At 40.1% G+C, this 26,396-nt stretch overlaps 1 protein-coding gene across 1 annotated transcript; it reads right to left on the bottom strand.

The window, feature by feature from the left end:
- Positions 1-22,299, bottom strand: ugt8 (UDP glycosyltransferase 8). The gene is made up of 6 exons (XM_008298475.1): positions 22,130-22,299; positions 16,233-17,065; positions 11,848-11,990; positions 4,149-4,225; positions 2,996-3,215; positions 1-2,263 (listed from the first exon to the last, which is right to left on the bottom strand). Exons 2-6 carry the CDS (start codon positions 17,061-17,063, stop codon positions 1,885-1,887), a joined length of 1,650 nt encoding a protein of 549 aa, XP_008296697.1. The 5' UTR covers positions 17,064-17,065; positions 22,130-22,299; the 3' UTR covers positions 1-1,884.
- Between the last annotated feature and the right edge of the window lie 4,097 nt (positions 22,300-26,396).

The following is a 26,396-nucleotide window of genomic DNA, read 5'->3' as shown; positions in this document are numbered from 1 at the left end:
TTCAATGTAAAAGTACCGGGATTCACCTTTATTGTCGGAACTATAGCATTCTTTTTCTCTTCTTACAGCCGTCCTCATCCACTCATCTGCATTTAAAATGAACAGACACAGCTTCTTAATGCTGGCCAAGAAACACGAGTAAAATAATGATGATAGAGAAGTCACGGAAGGCAACTTCAGTCTCACTGAAAGAAAAGAACAGACGGAATCCTTTGCATATTTTTGGGCATACGATTTAACTTCACAGAACTAAGAAGTCAGTAATTATTTTTACATGACTCTCCGTGGATAAAGACATACCACATCTGCTTTGTGTCACCCATACAGTTGGTCTATTGCTGTATAATGATCCAAAACACTCAAGCACTGAAACAACAAGCACACACATGCACATCGGTATTCAAGCATACTGTATACACATATAGTTGCATTATAAAAGGCCACATACGGAATGTGAATCAATCACACTCAGAATTAATATAATTACATAAGGTGTGCCTAGTTTGTACATGAACTTTAACAGCAAACAGATATACAGAAGTAAAGCACTGAATTGGGAATTCCTACCTGAATAGTATCATTTAAACTAGTATTTGGAACACATGTTAGAGTTAGTGCATTTATTAACAAATAATTAACAAATAAATTATGAATGAAGTATAAAGTTGAGTGTAGCACTGAAAATGGCGATTAGGTGATTATTCTTTACTATGCAATAAATAGATGAGGGGTGTAGAATTAAGATATGGGACTGACGAAGCAAGTAATCATAAATCAATAATGCTCTGACTCATCCCTTATCACCTGTCTGGATGAGCTAGAGCACATTTCTGATCTGGCTCTGCCTATCCATAGTATCCTCAGTAGTTATCATTGCTGTATCTTTTCAATTTTACATAATCACCTTTTCACACGGATAAGCCAAACAGAGTTCAGCAGAGTTATTGTCCACCAGAACAAAAGTCAGTCAGGAGACAATGGGGACGCTGCACAGCTAAGTGCAGTCACAAGTTGGCACTACCATGTGAAAAGGGAAAATTGCGCATTTTCATACTGATCAGTCTGAAGACCACAGTGAATACTGTGGATAATGCAAGTGCAGAAAGCACAGACCTGTGCATGCTTACAATGACGACTGCTATCAGTTTTTGTTTCGTTTGTTTCTCGAATGTGAAGGACGCAATGTTGTGCAGATGTGACCTTAGACTAGGGAGTGTCAATCTACTATCATATTTTCACACCACTTATATATGAAATAAATTAAAAATAAGATAGGTTAAAAAGATCCATCCTTAAAATGTCTTTGTACAGTAATAAATAGATTTATGCTCTATTTACAGTTTACCAGACACTTGGAGATTGCAGTTAAAAACATTAAAACCGAAATATTTCAAAAGCTGTTTGTTTTCTTGTTTTGTTCTGAGGATGAGGGGTTGGCGCTCAAGATTTCCCCTCTTCGTGATCCTTCCATTGCACAGGAAGGCAGGAAGACCAAAGAGAACATGCAGGAGCGAAGATGCACATGCTGAAACGACTTCTTCCAATGTGTCTTTCCTGTATTTCATCCTCAAAGACATTCAAATTTAGTGTTGTATTGCTGTAGCTGCTGTTAAGAGTCTTTGTTAAATTCGCCTTATTGCACACATACACATTCACACACACGCACACACACACACAGATTTTGAGCACCCGATGCTTTGCTCTGTCCTCACACGATGCATTGTGTATCCTCCTACAGCCTCTTCCATGCTCTGAGTAGCAGTTGCCTCTTGACGCAGACCTAAGAACAGCTTCCTTTCCAAGCTTTCATAAAACCACTTAACCAAACCTAGAGCTGAGTCCTTAGGGCAACTTCTTCCTCGTCCCTCTTTGCCACTCAGAACATTAATTTATCTTCTTCTCGTTTTTCAAGGAGCCATTGCGTTTGTGTTTCCCATTGGCCATGCTCTCGCTATGGCAATGTCCATTGGCCATGTTACCATCATCCCTGATGTTACCTCCTCTGCTGTGGTCCCCGACCTTCCCCCTCAGCAATCGTACCAACCGCTGCAGGGCAAGGCCTGTTAGAGCCAAGGTAGCCCCTACAGTAAAAATCACATCCAGCAGGAAGTACTGGTAGGGGGACACCTCGTATACAGATGAGCGCAGGTGGTTGGCACCGTTGTGACGGAGGATATAGCTGATCCAATAAACGGCCCTGTCCACAGGGTGGCCTGGTTGATCTTTGTGAATGTTGGAGAGAAGACGTGCTTGCTGGCGGTATCTAAGTAGTAAGACACAAGGCGAAGACAAAGGATTTAGGCCTTCATAAGCTAGCTTTGCAGGTACAATAACATCAGAGTAAAGCCAAGTATGAAAAAGTGGGAGAGAAAAACAGAATATTGTATGCACCATGAATTTAAAGAGTAGTGATGCCATAAATAGTCACCAGAGGGCACTGACAAACAATAACACTAATACACAAAGCATATGTATGTGCATTCACCAATCAGCCACAACATCATAACTCTGACAGCTTTAGTGAACAATTTTATCTCTCTACAATACAACATCATGCTGGTAAACCTTGTGTCCTGGGCTTCATATGGATGCTTCTTTGACATCTGCCACCCACCTAAACGTTGTTGCAGACCAAGCACACCACCCATTGGCAAGATCACTCACCGACGGCAGCGGCTTCCCACAGCCTGATAATGCGGAATGCCACATCCCAAAGACTGCTCGGGAAAGGCTCAAGGAACACAACAAAGAGCCCAAGGTTCTGACCCGGCCTTTCAAACGCCCCAGATCCCAATGTAAGTAAACATCAGTGGGATGCACCAGAACAGGCCTAATCCATTGAAACACCACCCTACAACCCTCAAGACCCCAAAAAAATTGCTGCCAATATTCTGGACACCCAAGAGGTCCAGTGTCCATTCCCCAATGGATTAAAGATACTTTCTCAGGCAGGTGGTTTTAATGTTGTGGTTGAACAGCATAAGACCAATCTAACCTGGTGTCCTTGATGACGCTGGTCAGGGCTATGAAGAGGTCTTCCTCCGTCATGTATTTCCAGTGTATCATGATGCCCATTCCTTTGGCTGCCACACGGGTCATGGTGTCATAGTGGTCGCCAAACAGGGGCACACCAACCACCGGCACCCCATGATACATGGCCTCGTAGATGCTGTTCAGACCCCCATGGCTCAGGAAGGCCCTTGTGTTAGCATGACCTAGATGACAGCAAGCATGAGGTAGGTTTTGGCATGTTAGGTATTGTGTTCATTAGTCATTTCTGACAAGGCACATTCACTGGGTTAGTTTTTCTGAATATTCTACAGATTATATGGTCGACACACAGCAGCGCTCAGTGTTGCTCTGTGCTTCAAGATACGCATCATTTAAATAGAAAACTGATCAAATTACAGTGCATCTATTAAGGAAGGAATGTCTCTGCAAAAGCTTTACTTTCTTTAAACCTATTGTAATGATTTTAAAAGGTGTAATTTATTTAAACACAGTAGACTTGAATTTTCCTCTCAGTGAAGGTGCTATATATATCCATGTGCACAGTTTCAAAGTCAAACTGAATTTTGAAAGAATTGGGTGTGGTGCTTACTGTGGTGAGACAGGACACAATAACATAAGAAAAGAGACTTTAGTAGGGAAGTTTTATTGCTTTGTTTCCTTTCAAATGCCTCTTATGGACTTAGCAAGAAGTCAGACAGGCAGAACATTGCAGTATTTGCAGTCTTTGCTAACAAAAGTGCTATTCCACTATCACAGAATACAATGCTAGGTGTCAACATTTGAATGTTGTTACACATTCCTCATTCCTGAGAGGCACAAAATGGCTTACACAATCACGTCACCCATTACTATGGTTAATAAGTAGGTATGGGAGGAACCCACACCGCACAAAACCTAGTCGGCCACACCTGTAGTATGAAAAGCATCTGTATAAACTCCCGGGATGAACTTTGTGTCAAAACATGCCATGAACCAGCACTATGAGAAGTTTCAGGTAAGGTATCTGAATTCATCTGAAGGGTTTTGCAAGTGCCGTTAACTGCACTTCAGTTGTATGGAGCAATACAATACAATAAATTCACTAAGCCAGTCAGACTGAAGGTACACGTTATGTATTGTCCTGCTAATGTACTTACCTAATAAGTCGTTCTGAGGCATCCAATCTACAAGCTTGGTGTTGTTGCCAAGGTTACTGGGTGGAACGCCAGAAAATCTAAGAAAAGGAAAGGGGGAACAATGAAAGATGCCAACAAGAAATGTTGACAAAGACAACGCCAGTTTTGAGCAGAGCATATCATCACCGTGCATGAACATCCAATTGAACCTTAAGTAGTCGCACAAAAGGTCATATTTACTCCTGAAGTGTTGTTACTGCTGATAATGGTATAAAAGTGTACATATAGCACTCTTGACATGTTTATATTTAATTATTAATGACGTAGTGTTTTAGTTGAATGCTGTTGCTACTACAAAAGTCCACTTCCACAGTTTCATTGCAGTTAAAGTTTATTTTTTTTAAGCTGTGTCCAAATTTACCCCCTTGTTTACCCATTAACTACTCTCTGTATAATGGAAACTCAATAAATCAATCAATAGCCAGCAGTTAACAGAAAGTTTGAACACATACTGATCGTTTTCGTTTTGCATTATCAACTAAGACTGCAACAGATACCTGCTGTATGAAAGCAAATCTATCTCACCAAGATTTTGGAATTTAAAAGCGATAGAATTTCTAGCATTTACATTTTTTTTGCACTGAAATTACAGATCTAATTCTTTAACACCAAATTTTGAGATCTGAATTTTAGTAACTTGAATAGATAAGATTTCAATTGTAGAACCTCGAATTTGTGATTCGAAATTTAAAAATAGAAGTGAAAATGAGTTTCTTTAGGATTAAATAGTTTAATTTAGAGGCAGACATTTCAGATACCCAATTTTAGTGCTACAAATTCAATGGCTTTTAAATTTCAAAATCAGAGATAAATTTGCATCTGGACTGCTGCTTTTATAGACACAATATAATCATTGTGTGATTCAAAAGCAGCTAATCAGAATCTAAATTAGAACTGATTTTACTACCAAGCAAGTCTGAGCAAAGAATTTTTCCTGGTATTGTGGTGCATAACAATGACGATTAACGTGGTCATTAAAAATAAGTACGGCAAGTCAATAAACAACATTTACAGCAGAAAATATATTATAAATATGCAAAAAATACAGCTGTTTCTTAAAAAAAAAAACAAGGAGCTGCAAGGTCAATGCAAGGATTTGATTGTGGACAAAGCCCAAGTCTTTTGTCAGACCTGTGACCAAACAAATACTGACAGGTATTTTTTATCAACTCCTTTTTCAAAAGGAATGCTTTGACATTTTTCATGCCCTTATTATCTTTCCTACAAAGTTCAGTGAAAAGATTAGAAACAGTCCTAAGCCTGTAGAGTAAATATAAAACTAGAGTCAGCTTAGCGTGGCAAACACAATAGAAGCAAAGGGTAACAAAACCCAACAACCAGTACCTTTTAAAGCTCACTAATTAACACTTTCTACCAAACTGTTTATACAGTGAAGACCTTATACACCAGATGCCAACCTCTTCACACGGATGCAGGTTTGGAGAATGAGTATATGCTGATATTAGGACCAGCCCTTTGTTTGAATTATATAAACACATTTTATTGTTTGATAAGGATGAATAAAATCCACCCACTAACTGACACATCATATCTAATTTCTGTACCTGAATGAATAATTCTCTGATGTCTCCACTGGCTGCCTCAAAACCTCATGTAAGTAAGTTTAATACAAAAACAATAAATAAATAAATAAAAATTAAATGGAGAGGTGTATTTCCCAATAAGCTGCATGTAGCTAAGATAGCGCTAATGCAACATTATAAGTGCAACTGGACTTCATAAATCACAAAAACTATATATTTTTTGTGACCTCTATTTGTATGTGTATGTATTTTACTTCCTGTTTATATTTCCCTGTCTGACCTAACCTGTCTTCTTGACATGAGGGAGAATGTGACTAATGTGCTTAACCACGCCCTTTTGTATTCAGCTTTCTCATTGTTGTTTCTGTATGATCACGTTGCTACACCTTTCATATTGCTATTGTTTATGTTGTCTCATCCCTTTTTTCTGATTTGTAATCACTGTTATTTAAACTTTTAACTAATGCTGTTTTCAAACTTCAAATCACAAATCCTAATCCGCAGAGCCTGATTGTTTATTGACCCTACAATTTTGACGCATCACAAATGTATTGGTATGGGAAAATATGAGTTGTACCAGAAAAGTTCCAGGACTGGTGTCACGAGAGATATATTTCAAACCCAAACTACAAACTACAAGGTTTTCCCCTTCAGACAATCAACCAGCACGTCTGCTCACAATGCCCTGAGCATCCGACAGTTCCTGACTGAGAAGAACATCGCCGTGCTGGAGCCACCTCCCTACTCACCCCACCTGGCTCGGTGGGATTTTTTCCTCTTCAATCACATAGTTTTTCTAGCAGAGTGCACTGTTTAACACTAAGCAGCACATGCAGCAAGCAGAGAATACATCCCAGCTGAGCAGACGATGGAGTAAAGCAGTGTCTTCAGAGTAAGCAACTAACTAGTTGGTGAAACACAACACTGGAAAGTTAGCAACACCACTATTTTCCAGTTTTTAATGACTGTAACATAACCTGTCCCCATAATAACAGGGTCAGGTCACTTGTGCAACATCTGTTTGCTGGCCAGCTATAGTTTATCAGTCAAGTCAGTTTAATAGCAGATGGAAAGGTTGGCATCAGAACATCACTTCCTACTAACTCGGCAGGTCAGTAAACTACAATTCAGTGTCTTCGTTGTTGATTTCACGCTACGTTGTCCCAACTAAGATTCAGTGTCAGAAAGTAATAAATGACTTCTCCATCTTTTGTTCTCCTGTAACAACCATCACTAACTGCTTTATTTGCTGCTTCTGTTATAGCTTGTCAGGTGAGGGGAAACTAATGCGTCAGCATTTAAGCCCTTTCCCACCATGCAATATAACAACACCAGGGGCCTCATTTATCATCAGTGCGTAGAAAAGCTTCTAAATTCTGTTGTACGAATGAAATTTAGAGTGTGCGTAAGTACAAAAAAATGTGTTTAGAAAACGTGCGCACGTACGTCGTACACAAATAAGTGTTGATAAATCCCACTTGTTCTTAACCTCCGTGCTCATGCACGTTGCCTTCAGGAATGCCTCCAAATCACCATATACGGCAACAACACGCCTCTTTTTAAAGCAAGTGAAGATTTATTTTTTCATCACCTGTCGTCATCATCGTGGCAAAAAGGGCAAAAAAGAGGAACTTCTCTGAAACTGAAATCGAGGTACTTGTCAGCCAGGTTAAAGCAAACCAGAAAATATTGTTTGGTGCATTAAATGTTGGGATAAGCAGCAAAAGAAAAAATGCTGCATAGGACAAGACAACCACGGCAGTTATTTCTGTTGAGTCAGAGGACAGATCGCCAGCAGAATTTCTTTTTAAAAAACTGGTTTGACAGTAAGCTCAGTGCCAAAAATATGCATCACAGCCCATAAAAGAGAAATGACTGCAACTGGAGGACGACGAATTAATACAGAACGTTCACCCAGCGGATAACCCTGATCACTCCAGATGAGATAACCACACTAAGTCCAGCTAAAATACTTTCATACTCTGTAACACTCACCAACAAGCCAGCCATCTTCAACAGCTCCTGCTTGGAGATGCACAGCCACAGAGCTGTTCTGCTCAATGAATGACTCATGCATTCCTCCAGGCCACCGGGCAACAATGTTGGATAGCGACAAATGCGCATCGCAAATTATTTGTACATTGATTGAATGAAACCCTTCTCTATTTACTAAATTAAATTCATTAGTGATGGTTGCTTTGATTGCGTTGTGGGCGCAGTCGATGGTTCCACTTATGTTTGGGAATCCAGCGACGGCGTTAAGTCCCCGTTTGATTTGGGCTCGTTGGTGATGGCTGTAAGGGAACTGGATGTAGGCTGGGGCCAGGGGAGTTATGGCATCCAACACTGCCGGCATGATCCTGTTCAGTGATGGCTGGGAAATGCCGCATATGTCTCCAATCTTACGCTGGAATATGCCAGTGGTCACAATCCCTGAATGCTTTCTATTTGTAGTTTCACTATTCTACCGCTAGATTATGTGCGTATATTTACGCACATTCCCAAGTATAAGGACAAGTTGATAAATTCCATACTTTGCGTGGGAATGTTCGTATACATGCTCTACGCACATATCTGTGCGTACGCACTAATGATAAATGAGGCCCCAGGAGTCCAACTAATGCTAACCTACATAAACAAACTGTTCAATGCTCACGCTTTGATACTCCCACTAAACCGAACAACTCTAGTCACTGCATTTACGATTGATAAAGTTTAAAAGTCTGGTTTTCTACCAGATACATACAAAGTTTCCTCTTGTAGCAGAGGCACTATTCATATCTTGACTCAGCAGTAAAGAACCATGAGTTACTGTTTGTGACAATTATACATTCACAGCAATATTTTGCTTAGGGTGAAATAGGCAATTAAAAAAAAGTTTCTGATTGTAGTTAAATTCACAGAAATAATGGTTTGAAACAAATCTGAAGCATAAGTTTCTTAGTTAGCTTCACAGACAAGAGATTACGACCTTTGTCATTTTTAGACATACCTATATATTAAAAAAAAAAAAAATCACAGTTATTGAGTATTAGGCTATTTGGAATAGAATTCTGAATAGAATATGCAATGCAAACTCGTTTGTAAGAGCTAAGAGATATAATTCAACACACATATGTATGCAATCAGTCAATATATCAATATCAATCTTTTTTTTATACTTTATCTGCCCCAAAAATCTAATATCGGTCAGGCTGTAGTTTTTAGTTTTTAGCTGTGTGCCTAGTGTATTAGTGAGGATGCACTGTTTGTATTCAGTACACATGAGATACACAAATAGGAATTTAAAGTCGATCTCCTTTACTTAAACAACAAGCCAATAGCAGAAGGGCTTTGCTTGTTAATCATAGACATCTAGGTTTTAACCCTCTGTCTTATACTGGTTACGGTGAATGCGTACACTGTTATATATGTGTGTGCTGATGTCTTGTCTTGTGTGTGGGGAAGCATTTCCACACACAATGCATATGCATGCTACATTACGACCCCCATCTGTCCATCTCCGTCTGCTTCCCTCCCTAACCCAAACCCTTTCATCTCTCTTTCTCTCTTCAACAAAGCACCAATTCACTGTCCTGCCTATCAAAGCCTACATTCATGGAGCCAATTATCAATGACACGATTCATTTGGCTTGGTCCTTGTCCCTCTCATCAGTCCTCTTCCTTTTCTATGCTCTTCGTTCGGAAAGGGCCACTGAAAGCCACATCACCATACAATGTCACATTCCAAGTCTTGGGGCTTAAAGACCGACAAGTTTCCAATCAATGTTGGACTTCACATGTAGACCTGGTCAGATAGCGGTGAGTGTCATTTTCCTATGAAGGGAAATCAGGGAACCAAAAGCTATGACAAGCTTGTTGACACCCATCCAATTCCAAGCAGAAACTGCTGCAACAATCTGAATCTCTGAGGTCCTGCCAGGCACTTCATCCAGCCCCTTGTCTTCCCTCTTGAAGTCTGTACAACTGTGACTTCCTACTATTAAACCCTGTTCTTAGCATGCTAGGTTGCTGAGAAGGTCATACCTCATGCATCCTCAGTCCCCTCCGCTATAAACGACCCCTTCAACACCTAAATTAAAGAAAAGCAGCCAGACACCTCAACTACCTTATTTTTATTAAGGCATATATCAGTATGAGGCTTTACTAAATAACCAGGCTGACCACGGAAAGAGTTTATTATGCTTGTGATAAAGCGAGCCATAATCCACCTTGAGCTTTGATATTTATCTTCCTTTGCTTTACAAATATCTGTGAAATTAGTGTCATCTTTACAAGGAATGCACAATTTCCACCTCTGATTAGGAAATTATCAAAGTTTGTCTATTTCATTGTAATTCTTCTGAAGATAACAACCAAACGTGGAATTCTCTCTTCTAATTTCTTGATTATTTTATGTTATATCCACAGACATCACCAACAACATACACTCTTCTTTAAGCTCAGAAGAGCAGCTTGTCTAACGATGAGTAACTCTGAACACTATTCTTGCTTGTGGGGTCAACGGGGAACATTGCCCCCTCCCCCCAAAGCATTGTGAGACAATTGTGGGAACAATAGTGATATCATTGTTGCTACGAGTCAACGGGTAATGTATTAACTGAACCAGACACTGTCAACAGTATTTAATCTCTGTGTGGTCAACGAGAACATTTTAAAGTTTCTTAAACTTCAATAGAATGAAATAATACTAAATAAAAACTCTCAGGACCTCACCAGTAGTTTGAAAAACAAACCAAAGGCAAAAGTCACATCTTAGATCGAAAACTAAAAAAAAAAAAAAAAAAAAACTGCACTTGGAAAAAAAAAACAAACACTGTAATTATTTTGGCACAGACACCTAATGAAAGGTTACTTGGCCATTTTGTCAGTTGTGTCATTACTGTAAACTGTGTTCTGTGTTTGTACGAATGAAAACCTTATACAACAGCCACCAACTTCTGTATGAACCCAGCTACATCAAACACGTTTAGAAAGTCAGATTTGGGGAACAGAATGTATTTATGTACAGCAGTAAAGGGCTATGACCCTGCAATCTGTATTACAGAGTAGATATAACAACTTACTTTGGCTGACTAATTCACTATTCTATAAACATATATGGGACCACAATGACAAGAGCAGCACCACTCAATGTTGTCAATGAATCACAAATGCCTACAAAGATTGAGATAAGAGTTAAGGATTACCAGGTTCACGGGTGGAATTTGAAAGTGTTGTGAAACTAGCCTTTACTCTTTTCCTGTCTTCTTATCAGTCTAACTTTCTGTCCTTTATTTTTAGCATTTGCTACTCAGGTCAGAGTTAGCAGGACATTGCCTCGGGGTGCTGTAAATGATTGCAAAAAGATTAGGTATTAATCATGCCTTTTTCTTCTCATTGAGAAAGCAAAAACATTTTAGATAACTCGTTGCAAAGGAGCTCTTACTAATAAGTCATGCTATAGTCATCCACATTTGCATTCACACCCTAGTGCAGACACCTGCACAGATACTGCAGCAACTCTGCTGTCCCTATCACAGATGCACTTTGCCTGTCACATGGCTATAACAAATTAATGTGACATTGCGCGACCTGTGTAGCGAACAGGACAGTCACACGTAGGTATTTATCTGTACGTTTATGAGCGAGACACAAAAAGTATTCAGACATTCAGGATACATCACGTCTGATTTTGTGACTTAGCCAAATTATATGAAAATTGCAGAAGTATTTTCACTATTAAAATGTGAAGTCTTCGTCGTTAGCTTCTGCAAGTTATGCAGAGGAAGGAACAGAGTGTCTGGAGAGCAGGATCCAGTACTTATTTCTGTTTGATCAACTAGATAACCTCAGAAAACAGCCTGGAGCTAATGTGAGGTGAGGATGGACTTTGACCTCTAGAGGCAGCCTGCCTCAGGGAAACAATGTGTTGTATTTATGATACAATGTGCTATGGCAGTATTATAGAGCTGGGGGTCCACATAAAAAAATATCACAAACATACTCTGTCCTGCAACATTCAAAGCCCCCTGAGTGCTGAGTGGAGGATTGTCGGTAACATGAGGCTCACAACTTTAGAAAGTCCTGTTCACATCAGTCACAGTGACAGCTGTGCATGAGCGGAAGTACGTTACCTCCAGATGACACGCTGGGGCAGCCTGGCGAGGGCTCCTGCCAGTTTGTGAGCAATGTCATGGGAAAGGTACTTGACGCCAGCTCCAAATGACACGACCACAAAGCCATGCTCCGCTGTGTCATTCACCCATGCCTCAAAATCCTGTGGGAATATGAAAAAAAAAAAAAGAAAAACACTGTAAGAGCTATAAAATACACTTCATAGAGGCTGAATGCCTGTGAAACAACAAGTGTAACAGTACTATGCAACACAACTACGCAATTTTAGGCCTGAGTTGTATTGTAATTCCTATGGTTCCTTTTTTTTTTTTTTTTTTTAAAGTTCTCCCTCCCAACTGTTGCAATCAGTCAAATGACCCACAATGTATATGACTGCATTTTAACATCTTCATCAGATTATTCCACTCCTTTGAAAATAAATACATGATAACAATAAAACAGCACCTTCATATAAACTTTGTACACGACATCTATCTTTTATGCTTTATTGCCACGCCTACGTGACGATAACGTTTATGGTCGTAAATCAGGTGAGCTTATATCAAAACCATGTTCTGCATGATTTACAGGTTTAAAGATTATTGTGGGATGATGAGTCATAAAACCCACGGAATTTTGTCACATAAATGACAATGCAGTACACTGAAAACATTGAATAATGTTAGAATAATGAATACCAATGTTACAACGCAGATAAGCTGAAAGGCTCTCGGACCATAAACCAATAATATGATTATGTGGACAAGCATACAAAGTTCATTCTGTCATCACTGCATTCCAGCTGGTGCAGATTATAGAAACATAAATTCAAATCCTGAAATTTTTATCGTAAAAGCCCATATTGTTTATTAGGGGCTAGTTTTGATCGTCTACAAAAATATGATTTTTTTTCCTAGTTAACCTTATTTCACAAAAAACTCCCATTTTTTTTTGCTCCTTGTTCTCCAACAAATAAATTGTGCATCATAAAATGCAACTGAAGTCTGCTTTCCGAAGAGATCGGCACAGCACAAGCTCTGTTCATGTATGTATCTGGGTGTGCATGGCCTTGGTAAATCAACAAATATAAAAACAATTCAACCATACAAATCCTGCTCTATGAAGTGAAGAAAAAAACTCAAACATTAGTGATAATCAACAAAGCATTAAACTACCAACAATAGTAGCATTCAATAAAAACATTCATAACACAAGCATATTGCAACACATTCTTATCTAAGTCTGCATCATAGTTTGGTCATATAAAGGCTCAGTCCACATAAATCAGCACAAGCAATATCTTGTCAGTTTTGCTTGTGCAAGGTTTTGATATATCTAACAGTTCTCCTGCACCTCTATATAATGGAGATAAAAGAAATTCTTTTGCTCAAAGAAAGCCTAACAGCAGCATGTCTCTCTTGAATGGTAAATGGTGTGCACTTACATAGCACCTTTCAACCTCAGCTGGGTTCCACTGAGTGCTTTACAATGAGTTCCTCATTCACACAAACATCAGTGGTGGTGGAGCTGCCATGCAAGGTGCTCAAATGCCATCAACAGCTACATGGAGTTCTCCATCTTAAATTGGGGATCAAGGGGTCACATCACCAACCACTGCTTTTAGTGGACAACTCAGTACACTACCCGAGCCACAGCTGCACACACAAAACAATGTCTGAGTAATCAACAAGTAGCAGTTTTCGTTTCAACAATTTTTTTTACTAAAAACCACACCCAGTCCTACGGTTGGTCATGCACTAGAGTGAAATCATGAGTGTTGACCAACCTGACATCAAGCTGAGGTACAGTTATCACGAAACAGGCACTGAGCTGAGGCAAAGTGTCCGTGCTGGCTTGTTTTTACAAATTCCTTTTTTTTTTTTTTTTTAAAGCAACATCGTATTTTTCAGAGCTCCAAGTCATAATTACTGCTTCGACATGAACAGTATTTACAAGTTTGAAACTGGCAAATACAGTAATATCTCAATGAGGCCAATGCAGGTTAGCTCATCACAGTTTGGTTACACAGTTATGAAGACAACAGTAACTATCTTCAATGGAGACCTTATGAGCGCTGTTTAAATGTTTAACATAAGGTCCTTATTAAATATAACACTTTTTTTTTCAATGCTGTCTTTTTTTTGATATTATATATCAATAAAACTTTGCTGGAATATTTAAAATGTCAGCACTGCAGTTACAACAAAAGGAAGAGATCTGCAATATGCACTTCTTTCTACCAGACGACAGCAACTCTGAGGTGATGAAAACTAGTGACATGACAGGCCTTTAGAAAAATGAAAGCAGTAGTATCCTCCTCCTCCAGGGCCCTATTCCTGCAAGCAAGAGATGAGAATGTACTCTCAGAAGTTATCCGAATTACCCACTGAACCTGCGTCTAGAAACCTGCAGTAATGTAGCACTGTTGGATAACCTGCCATTACTGAATCAAAAGTGCTTTTGCAGTTTTGTTTGACAGAACAGGGGCATTTTGTATTTGAGTGTGTGTACATGCGCATTAGGGATGTAAGCAGTGCGCTGTACACTAAAATACTTATTGCAAAATGTTAAGTGAGGATTCACCGCCTAACAGTAGCTAAGGACTGGTCAGAGCAGCCATGTTGGAGTAACAGGAGCGCAGGACAAGTAGAGTGAGGAGGCCAATGGTCCAGCTGCAGCAGCTAAGGTCGGCCCTGGCACTGACCAACCTCAGGGGCACACTGGGCTCTGTGTCCCAGCAGCACAGCCCTACTGTCCCTACAACGCAGCCTCAGTGACCCCATAAAAGAGTCTCAGTGTCCCCAGAGTTCTGCCCAGAACAATGACCTCGTTCTCCCTTCACTTCCATTATAACTCCCTCCACACAACACAGCACAATGCTCCCTATTGGCTGGAGTGGCATTCCTAAAACCCCCCGCAGCAGATACCAACGGCCCGCGCTCTCAGTGTCCAAACGCTGGATGGACCCCCATCACTACCCGCCTCTGCTCTCCATGAATCTCCTCCCTCTCTGCTAAAAATCCACCATGTCCATTCAACCCAAACCCATCCTCACCCCAGTCCCGTCTATAAAGGCTCGCTTTGTGGCAGGACGTGCTAATAAGATATACCGAGTGATTAAATAGACAATGGGGACAAGCAAGGGTCGATACAAAAAGTAGTGGTCAGACTGTGAGGACAGTAGGAAGGAAATAACATGACAAGATGAGAAACCGGACAGACGAGCCAATTAACAGAAATACGAGAATTTGATACGAGTGAACCGACAGTGAGATTCAACATAAATGCTGCAGCTAAATCTTTACGAATGTAACAAATGATGGCTTGCAACAACTGCTTGCAACTATTTTCAACTTAAAATAATCATTTTAGTCATGTTTTTAAGTAAAAATGCCAGTAATTTCTTGGTTACGCTCCTCAATGTGAGAATTTAATATTTTTTCTCAGACATACGCAAAAGATAGCTGAATATATTTGGGTTTTCCAAAACAAAACAGGATTTGAGAAATTGTTGCTATTTTCAAAAATCTTACAAACAAAATTATTAATTGAGAATACAATCTGCACATTAATTCGTCATTATCACTTTTGGAAAAGGTTAATTCTGTTAAGACCATTTGAACAATTATTTGATCTTAGAAAACAGAAACAGTTGACAAAAAAATAAACAGATTCATGTCAAATAAATAAATAAGCAAGTAAGTAAATAAATAAATCTAAATGAGGAACAGATTCTTACTACTTCATTTATGTTAAATCTCTTGAGATCCTTTAGGGCGAACACAGAGAGCACACACACACACACACCTACACACACACACACACACGTGGAAAAAGGAAACACCCGAAACATTCCCATATCTAAAAAGACTGTTGCAAATGGTCTAAAAAAAACAAACACAAAAACTATGAAGAATAAAGTGTGCGAGTGCTTGCACCATATAGGAGCACAAACGGATAAACTTCTCCCAAGTCAGTAAAGGGCCTGAGGAACAATATGGCTCTCCATCCTGCCTGTGAAGCCACACATTTGCATAATGGCAAAGTCAAACTCTGGTACAGTGAATTACCCATTGTATTGCAGTGCTTCAGTCTCCAGTGGCTTAAGCATTCATTCAAACAAGAACTCTGACTTTGTAGTAATGCTGATGTAAAGTATACTTATTAGCATGAAATGACATGCCTGAAAATTTGTCAATCATCAGACATTTTGTCATGTGTTTCGAATCAGAATTTTAACAACTTAGGGTGTGGGCCATTGTGGGAAATGTTTCATGTCATCGAGCAGGACTGATTTATGATTTTGAATCAGTGTGATAAAGTACCTTGATACCACAAAAGAAAATTAAAAATCTTGACTGTCTTATCCTGTGCATATCAACTGTGTGTCTTACTTGGTACTGACCTGTGGCAGTGGGCTGGGGGGCTTAGTGAGGATGCCCCCAATGTACACCACATGTGGAAGGGTGGGCCTGGGGAACTCCAGAGCCATGTCAGTGCAGAGCATCCACAGCCGGCTGCCCTGCACCAAGTCAGCCATGGCCACTTGAGGCTTTACTCCATGTTTCTTCATAATCCGGTCATACTTGGGTAATGCAATGTAATGGACTCCAAAGCGCTGCACCAGGTAAACAGCTGTGTTTGTGATTCTCTGCATCAGGGACATGCGGTCTGTCAGCAACGAATTGAACTCGGGTACGTAAGATAACGGGGCTGGAGCTCCAACCTCTGCAGGGTACCACAGGCCTGTGCTGAACACAGCATATTTCACACCCAGGATATGAGCGATCACAAAACCGCACATTTCATTAGGGTCCACTAGCAGCAGGTCAAACTTGGCCTCTTTCAGGCGGTTCATTACTTCAACACTGCCAACAACAGCATCACAGTTCTGAGAGTAGTGGTCAAGAATGTCAAACAGTTCCAGAAATGTCAGGCGGCCTGAGAAGATGTTGGTGACTTTGGATTGGAGGAAATTGTCGGCCGTAGTGCTGTTAAAGATCCCTGGATAGCGCTGTAAATGGTAGTGAGGAGAGGGCGGCACCTCGCGACCCTCTGAAACTAGAAAATGGGTCTCATGGCCCTCCTGGTGTAGAGCCGTTGCCAGCGTCTTGAAGATGTAGAGATGTGATTCAAACATGATGGGTGGGACCACAATCACTTTAGCAGCCCATGTTGCACTGGGACTCCAGGTGAGGAGGCCAAGGAGGAGTAGTAGTGAGGAGGGTAGTAGCATGGCTGAAATAGTTTTAGAAAATGGGTAATGTTAGCAGTGTATGACACCAAAATGAAAGCACAGGACAGACAACAAAAGGCAATGTCATATTACAAACATTAACCACTACTGATCCACAGACACAAAAACATTTCTGATTATAATTGGTTAAAGAACTGTATCATACATTATACTCTAAATACTGGGAATTATTTGTTTGAATGGGGTCAAGCACTGTATGTCTTGCATCTGCAGGGATGAGCTTGACATAAAATTACAGGTCAGGAGGACCAACACGAAGAGAAAGAACAGCTTATTAGACGTCATTAGCTCGTTGTCCTAAAGCTTTATCTGCTCTTACTCTGGAACAATTTTATGAGTCATTCATGATGCAAAGACCAAACAGTCTCACATACTTCACAATCTTCTTTCCTACCCGCCTAACCTCAAGTCTCGAAATGAATTCAGATCTGGCCCAACTTGATTTCAGTTCTCTTTGTGCAGTACTGAAAGAATACAAAGTCTTCGTGTGTGTTTTGCCCTCAATCGTATACATTTCGTGGTTACTTTTTTGAGCGTATTTTAAATTCACCCCTTCAGCCCTCCTCACACTGTGCACGACCGTCACTGACACAGTGTGGGTAGCACCAACGTCATTCTTAACCTCCGGCTACTCTATTCACAAACACAAGCACAAAGAACAATTATCATGCCACCATGTCATAGCCTGAGCCCGCCTACAATCATTCTTTCTCTTACTTGGATTAATGATCAGCACAGGAAAACTTATTATGGAGAGCTATCGGTTGTCAGGGTTTTTATAATAAACAAAGACTATAACCCAGGAGCTCGTTCCACCTGAAGGAATGTGCTCACATTTAGGGGAAAGTGCATAAATTGTGCTAAATGGTCATGAGGAAACTGTGTATTTGTGACTTTGGAGCTTAAGGGGGCAGGAGTTAGGTAAGCGAAGCACACCACAAAGCCATGATTAAGACAAGGCAAGGAAGAAGAGGGCGATTCTTAACAATTGTAGGTGCAAAAATGAGTGGTCCTCTGATTTTTATGATGCCAACAGCATTTTGCAGCACATAAATAAGCCCACATCTTCTTTTAGGGCATTGGTGAATTCATAAATTGTCCCACACATTTTAAAGCGGCTATCGGAGTGGATCTGATTCTACATCTTCATGTAACCTGTCAGAGCACACCCTGCCTCTCCCTCAGTGTGTGCTGTCCTCAACCACTGAAAGTAAAAAGTTGTTTCCTTCTCTCAGCCTTACAAGAGATCTCTAGCATTAAGTTTTATCCCTGGATGAGGAATATCTCTTGATTACATAAACATAAGGCTTGAATGCATATCAATGGCACGGCCCATATTGTTTCTGCTGACCATCACTGATGGCCTTTAAAAAGGCTTATAATGTATATGAGCCACCTGTTTGTCCACAGTATGGAGTTTCTCTCTGCAAACAGCTGGGGCCTGGTAGCAGAAGGACTCAAGGTGGCCACCATTTTGTTTAGCACTGTCCTGAGTATATCGTTACAAACACTTCTCAGCCCAGACTGTTGACGGTAACTATAGAAACCAGGCACTGTCTACTGACGACTGCGATGCGTCAAGACTTAGGTTACTAACAAAAGAGTCTAGTTACCCAACGCAGAGGGACAGCTGAGGAAATTATCTGGATTAAAAGAATTAAAGAATACGAAATGACAGGATGATCTGCGTGAAGACAAAAGAAAGACGAAAAGGGCACAAAAGTGCATTTTTTCCAGTGGTGTAAAATATATTGGTCAGCAGGTGAGAGCTGGGACATACATCAGTGCAATGATGATACTGGCTTGTGATATCATTTATCTTATCAAGTAAAATGCCCTTAAGTGATAAAAATGTGGAAAATTATTGTAGAATATAATTGTTAAGTAATGTTTCCGTCTGATCGCACACCACATCTAGATCACTACTGGTTTACATTTCAGCTGAATACATTAACACTGACACACAAACACTGTTACGAGAAAGACAAAATCGTCAAGATACATTTCTAATATTTTTTTTCTGATGTAATGTCTAGCTGTACAACACGGTTCATCGCGCTAAACATTAATCTGATTCTTTTCATATGATTATAAAAGCATGTGCTGCACTGTGCCATAGGTCATGTGCTATTAGTACTATGATATTGATTTTTACCATAATAGCCTGCTTTAAACCCACAGTTAAATCTCTAAAAACTGCATGTAATTCCATCAATGCCACATTTTAAAGTGAGGCACAGACTTGAAAATGTAAAAGTAGTTCTCGCAGACCAGTGAACTACACAAAACCCTGTGTTCTCTGCCAAATTATCTTTTCTTTAGCTTAAAAGCAAAATAATGTGAACAGAAGTGAAAAAAACAACAACATAATTGGCAGTTTTTGTGTAGCCAACCACGATGTTGGCTTCAACAAACAAAATGTCAAAAATTATAAACCATAACGCTGTAATCATCTTAAATTAATTGGCCTGCATTACAGCTTTCTGTTGAGTATTACTGAAAATCAAGTCAATTACAGCTTCGGCAGGAAGAATTTTCAGCCATTCAGTGGCACAAGATGGTATTTACACAGTGATTAATACTCTCTAATACCCTAATCTAGACTAACATTTTCTTGATTTAGCTCAGCGGGAGGAGCAGCCTTGCTGGTTCCACAGTAGGGGTTCATTAGCTCAGTGCACCCTGTTGAGAGGGGAGATGTGACGTCCAAGGACTGATATTAAGTCAAACACCAGTCAGCCCGAGCTATTTATTTTGCCTCATATCTTTCAAGTGGAGCGAGATAAACTGATCTTACGTTTGTTTGCTGTGGAAAGAACCCGACTGGGGCCCTTGAAGGGCAAGACTGGCTACTTTAGAGGAGTAACACTTGAATTAAAAAAAAAAAGAGAGAGAGAGAAGAAGAAGGACCAATACTGTGGGGATGAAATGGGTTTAGACACAGATCATGTCAGCTTTGAAGTCGTACTGCAAAGCTCACAGATTGAAGACAGATTTGTAACCTGCCAAAAGCTGTATGGCGTGATGAAATCATTAACTCCAGCAGGAAATTTTTATCATATCAAAAGTAAAGTCCTGATAATAGAATCCAACATGCCAGCACATAGCTGGGCCTAATGGCTGCATATCAACTAAAGCAGCAAAAATATCTCAAGGCATGTATGTGTGAAAATATACATCAGGTCAACTCTACAAATGGTTAACGACAATTATGCGGCACATAGCACTTTGTACTCTTAACTCTAAGATGAAAGGGGGCACCAGAGCACTTCACCGATAAGTTAAGTTAAGGTCAAGAGCCAAATTTTGGTGAAAACAAAATGTAAGTGGAAAAAAAAACACTTGACTTTCCCATGCCAAAGCACAAGAGATGCTGTTTATAATGACAACATGGTCTCTCCACAGGCCCACATCTCTTAATGCTTCATTAGCAAATGACAGAAAGGATGCATTGGCTATAGACAAAGCCAACTGTTAACATTGTCTGGGAAGATTACTCGCCTCTACATATAGGCAAAGGGAAAATCATTGCAAAATGAACTACATGGCCGTCAGCATTATGAATCCTCTCACGCCCATGAATAGTCCGTTGCTCTTTTCCATGTAATTCTACAGCCCACAGATAAATTAAAAATTCTGTTTAACTCTTATACATTATTTTCCCCCTCACCTTTGACATTTTTTTCTACTAACTGCTGACTGACACTTACTTCTTTGCTTTCGTAATGTTTAGGCCTTTGACACACAAGAACAGGTCCGACAGGCTCCATCTTTCAAAGAGTTAATAGTTGTTACGCCAAATAAACAAATAAAGAAAGAGACTGAGGGAGTGCAGTCACTACCAGTAAAATTCCAGTAACCATCATCAGCATCCCATGAATATAATGTATCGCAAACAACAGAACAGCAAAGCACAGCTAGAGATGCCTTCATGTGTGCTTTAAAGAATATTTAACAGTCTTAACGCGCAGGTAAACAGTTTCTCAAGTGCGGCAGGATGTCTCAATCTAGGTGGGTTTATCCTTTGATCCCTTAAAATACGGGTTAGCTTTGGGTAAAGGCACACCTAAGGACACAAACACAGTCTGAGAGGTAAAGCAATGCCACTAGAAATTTCTAAAGGATAGAATTAATCTCAATCACCATCCAAGTCAGGAAGTCAGATGGTGGCATGCTTAGCAGTGACTTGCATATCTGAAAGGAAGATATGCAGTCACCTCTGGCCATTCTTTTTTTTTTTTTTTTTTTTAAACATCATGTGATTGATTTCCACCTGCTGGTGTAACATGTTTGATCAGATGGTACTCTCATGTCTGACCAGGTAAAAAATAAACAATAAAACCGTGTTTTCCGGCCATACCAGATTTGGAGTTGTTGCTTTCAGGTCACAAAGGACAACCTACTGTAACCTCCCAACAGTTGTAATGGAACAATTAAGTGTTGTGTATAAATATCAGTCTGATAAGTAACTCAAACTGGCAGTGCAGCTTGGCAAGATGGCTGATGTAGCTAAAAAAAAAAAAAATAGAAAAGGAAGGGTCAAACAAATACAACCTGAAGGTCGTTCAGACACTCCAGAGAACAATATTTCCTCTTTTTTTCAAACAAGAAATGCTATGTACAATTAGCCTTAGTAAAACTTCCCCCTCATAAAATATATTTAAGACGGACACAAAAACCCGACAGAAGAGAAAATCAAACCTAAAATAAATCCACAAATACATCACAACTCTGTAATCGCCCCGGGTGACATATTCGGTAGCGAAAGGATCGTGAACGCACCACGGTAACCTCGCTACACCTGCGTCTCTGCAGCTGAAGGGGGGAGGGGGGGGAGAGGGATGGTTTCGACTGTCGCACCTGCATTCACTAAACTGAAACAACAGCCAAATAACGCCTAAAATCCTCCCTGTCAACTTGTACACTATCAACTGACTGTACGAAATCACACGCCGTAAAAACAAGACGGAAAAGTGCAGTTTCGCCGAGTTATCCGGGCTGAGTTCAAGGTACACCTGTTGTAACACGCACTTAGTTGGCCTTACCTTGAGATTTGTATGTAGCTCTGTTTAAGTAATCTGCTTGTAGTCCTGGCAGAATTTAACTTGTCGGGGGGGAGGGAGACAGAACACAAAATAAAGGGCCCAGGACTTAGAAAAAGTGCCTGTAAAGTAAAATGGGTCCCCGGGAACCGAATACGAGCGGACGGAGCATTAGAGTCGGAGTCCCTTTCACAGGGTGCTGAAAGGCGGGACTATGTTGCAAGATGGAAAGGAAGGGAGTGGCAGCAAGGAGGAAAAAAACCGACACACTGGCTGCTGGAGTCCACGCACAGCAGTGGAGCGGCTCATACAGGTAGTTCACCTCAGATACAGGTGACTCCATCTGTGTTCTTACCGCCATAAAGGTTAGTTTGACTCACCTTTACCTGTCTGACGTCATATCACATGGATCACACCGATAGTTGGGCAAGGCTCTGAGATTACGATCGACTTTTTCAAGGAGTTTGGAGTTGTATTGGCTACATAGTGACTGGATATAGTAAGAATGTATTGAGCCCTTTTAGAATCCAGGTTACAAAGTTTTTCACAGAGAAGAAAAATAGAAGAGACAAGTCAGAATTAAAGACAGATAAAAACACAACAAGGTGTATGAAATCGACACAAAGTTAAAGAGGTAGAATAAATGTCAAAAGGTTGAAAAGACAGTTGAAGAATTTTTTTTTTAAATGACATCACAGATGATAATAATAATAATTTTTATTATTAGTATTATTATTTACTAAGCACTTTTAACCTTATTCAGGACTCTTTTGGGGTCTTTTGAACCCCAGGCCATTTGGTTTAGGTGGCAGATATTGTTTTTTTTTTTTTTTGAGGATATCTTTTAATATAAAAAGAAGGACATTTGTAATGCATTTGGAACCAAAAATATGTCAACTTATCGGAAAACATATTTAACATAGTATAAAAGTCTATAATGAATACCAACAAATGTTTTGCATATATTCTTCCTTGGGGTTCAATGGACCCCAAAAGACCTTCTACATATGGCAACATGAAAGTCCTGAATGGGGTTAAAAACCCAGGTTACAAAGTGTTTCACAGGGCAGCAAAACACAAGAGACAAGTCAAGAAATCATCAGAATTAAAGACATTAAAGCGCAACAAGGTGTATAAAATCAATGCAAAGTTAAAGAGGTAGAAGAATTGAATGAATGAAATAAAAGGTGGTATAAAATCAGTAAAGGCCTTTAAGTAAAAGTATGTCTCAGGTATGTCTTAACCTGATTTTATAGGGCAGATTGCTCCACAGCCTCAGGGCTTTGCCTGCAAACATCCTTCAGTTTTCAGTCAGGCCATCAAAACAGACCAGAGAACTCTCAGGATCTTAAAGTGTGTACTGGTGCATAGGGTACTTCAAAAATTTAACTGGGTGATCCGTAAAATCTTAAAATCTATCCTGAAACACACTGGGAGGCAGTGTAACAAGGGTGAAACAGAGGTGATGTGATTGCATCTCTTGGTTGTTTTAAAAAGCCAGACAGCAGACTGCTGACGAGTCAATCAACAGGTTTTTTTGAAAGGAAGGTAAAAAGACATGTTACAATAATCCAGATGAGAAAAGCGTGTAAAATGTTCTCACTGTCTTTAAGCTTATACACTGATGTTAATTAAACATTACATTATAGCTTTCTAATGGGTTTATCTCTCTATTTCAACTGCTCACCTTTTGTGTGTGTTTCTAGCAAAGTAAAGTTTGGCAGTTGATGCTTAAATTTAGCAGTTAAACCATGTAATAATAATAACTTTATGGCACCTTTCTCAAACCAGGTTAAAAATGCTTTACAACGAAACAAATCTCAACAAGTAGGATCACAAACATGCACTAAAAAGAAGCTCAATTCCTTATCTGCAAACAGTCAACAAAGGACAGATGCTTATCAGGTAGAAAAGAGGTGGAGGTAAAGAATTAGAGGGGTGAGTTCATTGTAAATTATGCTGACAGTGGAACTCAGCTGTCTTACAAAGAAGCAGGTCTGTTTACATGGTAAACACACAACAGGGGTAAACACGCTTAAACAGAGGGGAATGCAAAGTAATTTTTTTTTCGGGGGGGGGGGGGGGGTAGACTGGGGTCATTTCAGAGCAGGGCCATGATGTGTGCAGTTAAAGACAAATGGATGCTTCTTCTCTAACAGTGACCCGTTTGTTGTATGCATCTGCCCTCCACACACACACACACTCTGCTCATCTCTGTCGATACATTCACTGCGCTCTCCATCCCATTTCCTCAGCTATGTCCTGAGTCATCACAATACGCCACTCGGGTATTGGCTGCTGAGGCCCGAGTGTCCACTCGGCCCTCCAATCCAGGAGGGGATTCGAGGCATGTGCGACCGCTCGCTCGCCATTAGTCTATTAACTGCCTTCAATCTCGCTCATCATGTGTCTCTTTTGCCCCTGTGGACCATTTCTCTCTGTTTCACTCTCTCTTTTCTCCCTCTCTCTTTCTCTCTCTCTCTCTTCCAACGCTATTGTCTTTCTGCCTGCCCCCTCCCTCTCCCTCCTCCTCCTCTCCCCCTCCCAGATATCAGGTGTGTTACCTGAGCTTCATATTAATAGTTAATCACCCTGGGACACCCAATCTATGCAGCATGGCAGAGCTCTCCTGTGGAGAGTTGCGGTGGTCATGGTGTGTGTCTGTGTCTGTTCTGTGCGAGAAAAGAATAAGAGGGGGAAAAAAGGTTGTTAGAAGTTGCACATTTTGATAAAAGTCAAAAGCAGAAGGAGACCGCAAACAAAAAGAAATGAGGGCGAGTAGAGAAGTGTTTAGTCACAGAAGCAGAAGGAATCTGGTTTGTACATGGTTGGACGATTAAACTTGAACCCGCAGCAATGATTTGATGTAAGTTTCTGTATTAGAAATGAACAAACTGAACACATAAATGAGTGTCTGGAAGTCTAGTTTGCACCTGACAGTACTACATGAAAGTGAACTGGACAGGAAACACAGCTCCAACACAAAATAACTGGGCAGTAGCTGGAGAACAGAGGGTGGCAATCTGCTTCATTTTTATTTAATTTTTCTTTTTCTTTTTCTTTTTTTTTTTCCCTGTAAACTAGAATAAATTGGAGGGTAAGTGCTTCATGTCCTGCATTGCTCTCTAGTGGACAAAATGTAGCATTACAGTGGAGTGAGCCACAGTTTCAGTTTGATCAAGTGTGTTTTGGAAATCATTTTATTCATGAATCCTTTGGAGGCAGGCCATACAACACTGACTCCTCTATATTCGGATGCAGAATTTGCAAACCTGAGCCAAGTTAGAGGACAGATGCTATCCATGCCTGTATATACAGAGCAGACAGGAGTAAAATCTATGAAAGAGTCCATGAGGGTATAAAATTGTTTCGACATCTGAAGGTAATGTGTCATACTACAGTGTCGGATATCACAACAACAAGAACGGGCTTTACTCCTTTATGAGGTGAATTTTCGCTGTATGGAAACGAGCTGATTGTAATCTCGATTGTGATCCTGTAGAGCAAGCAAAACCATGTGTCACTAGTAAGGTGACATAGTTGTGTGGTTGGATTTTATACTGCGTCAGGACTAGACACGATACAATACAAAACAGAACATTCCTATTTAAATGAGTGGATTTTGTACATGTACACTGACCTGTCACTGGGTTCATCTCATTTATTTAACATCCTACAAACACAGAAAAAAAAATTATTATCACTACAGCATGACCCTGCCTTATATACACTTCCAGATACTGCTTTATTAGGCACAGCTGCAAAACAAACATGTATTTCAAAAATAGCTACAGAGTTAAATCAACACTATTTGACAATAGGTCCAAATGAAAAGTAAACCTGTGATGATGGTGAGGATTCACTGCAGCTCTGATTATTACGCTGCATTAGTTTCAGCTGGCTGTTCCTAATAAACTGGTCACCACAGTATACATATCCAATGAGTAACTTGAAATATACATAAAAAGCTGAGGAAAGAGAGGTAACTTTTACAAAAAAAAAAAGTTCACTCTCAGTAGAGTTGTGAAAACTTTCAGTGAAAAGAGGTACTTGTGATATGCAGGATGGGATTCCTCTGACAGACTGAGTGTTACATTATCTGCTCTGCCTCAAGTGGGAAGGTTATTTCTCAGCTGGGAAGCCTGGAGCAGTCACGACCGTGTGGAGTGACGACCTCTCAGCTCAGGGAAAGGACAGCCAAGCATCTGGTAGTGGAGGGATCCGAATAAACCGACTTACATGCAGTTATTGGAGCATGGCCTCAAGGTCT

This window comes from Stegastes partitus, unplaced genomic scaffold (assembly GCF_000690725.1).
Source record: "Stegastes partitus isolate 25-593 unplaced genomic scaffold, Stegastes_partitus-1.0.2 Scaffold29, whole genome shotgun sequence".
Classification (NCBI taxonomy): Eukaryota; Metazoa; Chordata; class Actinopteri; family Pomacentridae; genus Stegastes; species Stegastes partitus.
Note: the sequence above shows the minus strand (reverse complement) of the source record. Positions and strands in the feature narration are given on the sequence as shown.

Excerpts from the sequence above, each read along its gene's own strand:
- ugt8 (XM_008298475.1), bottom strand. The coding sequence starts at position 17,063 with ATGCTACTACCCTCCTCACTACTACTCCTCCTTGGCCTCCTCACCTGG. Across the intron at positions 3,216-4,148 it reads GCCTCAGAACGACTTATTAG|GTCATGCTAACACAAGGGCC; the intron begins GTAAGTACATTA and ends GCTGTCATCTAG. Across the intron at positions 2,264-2,995 it reads AGCGTCATCAAGGACACCAG|ATACCGCCAGCAAGCACGTC; the intron begins GTTAGATTGGTC and ends CTTACTACTTAG.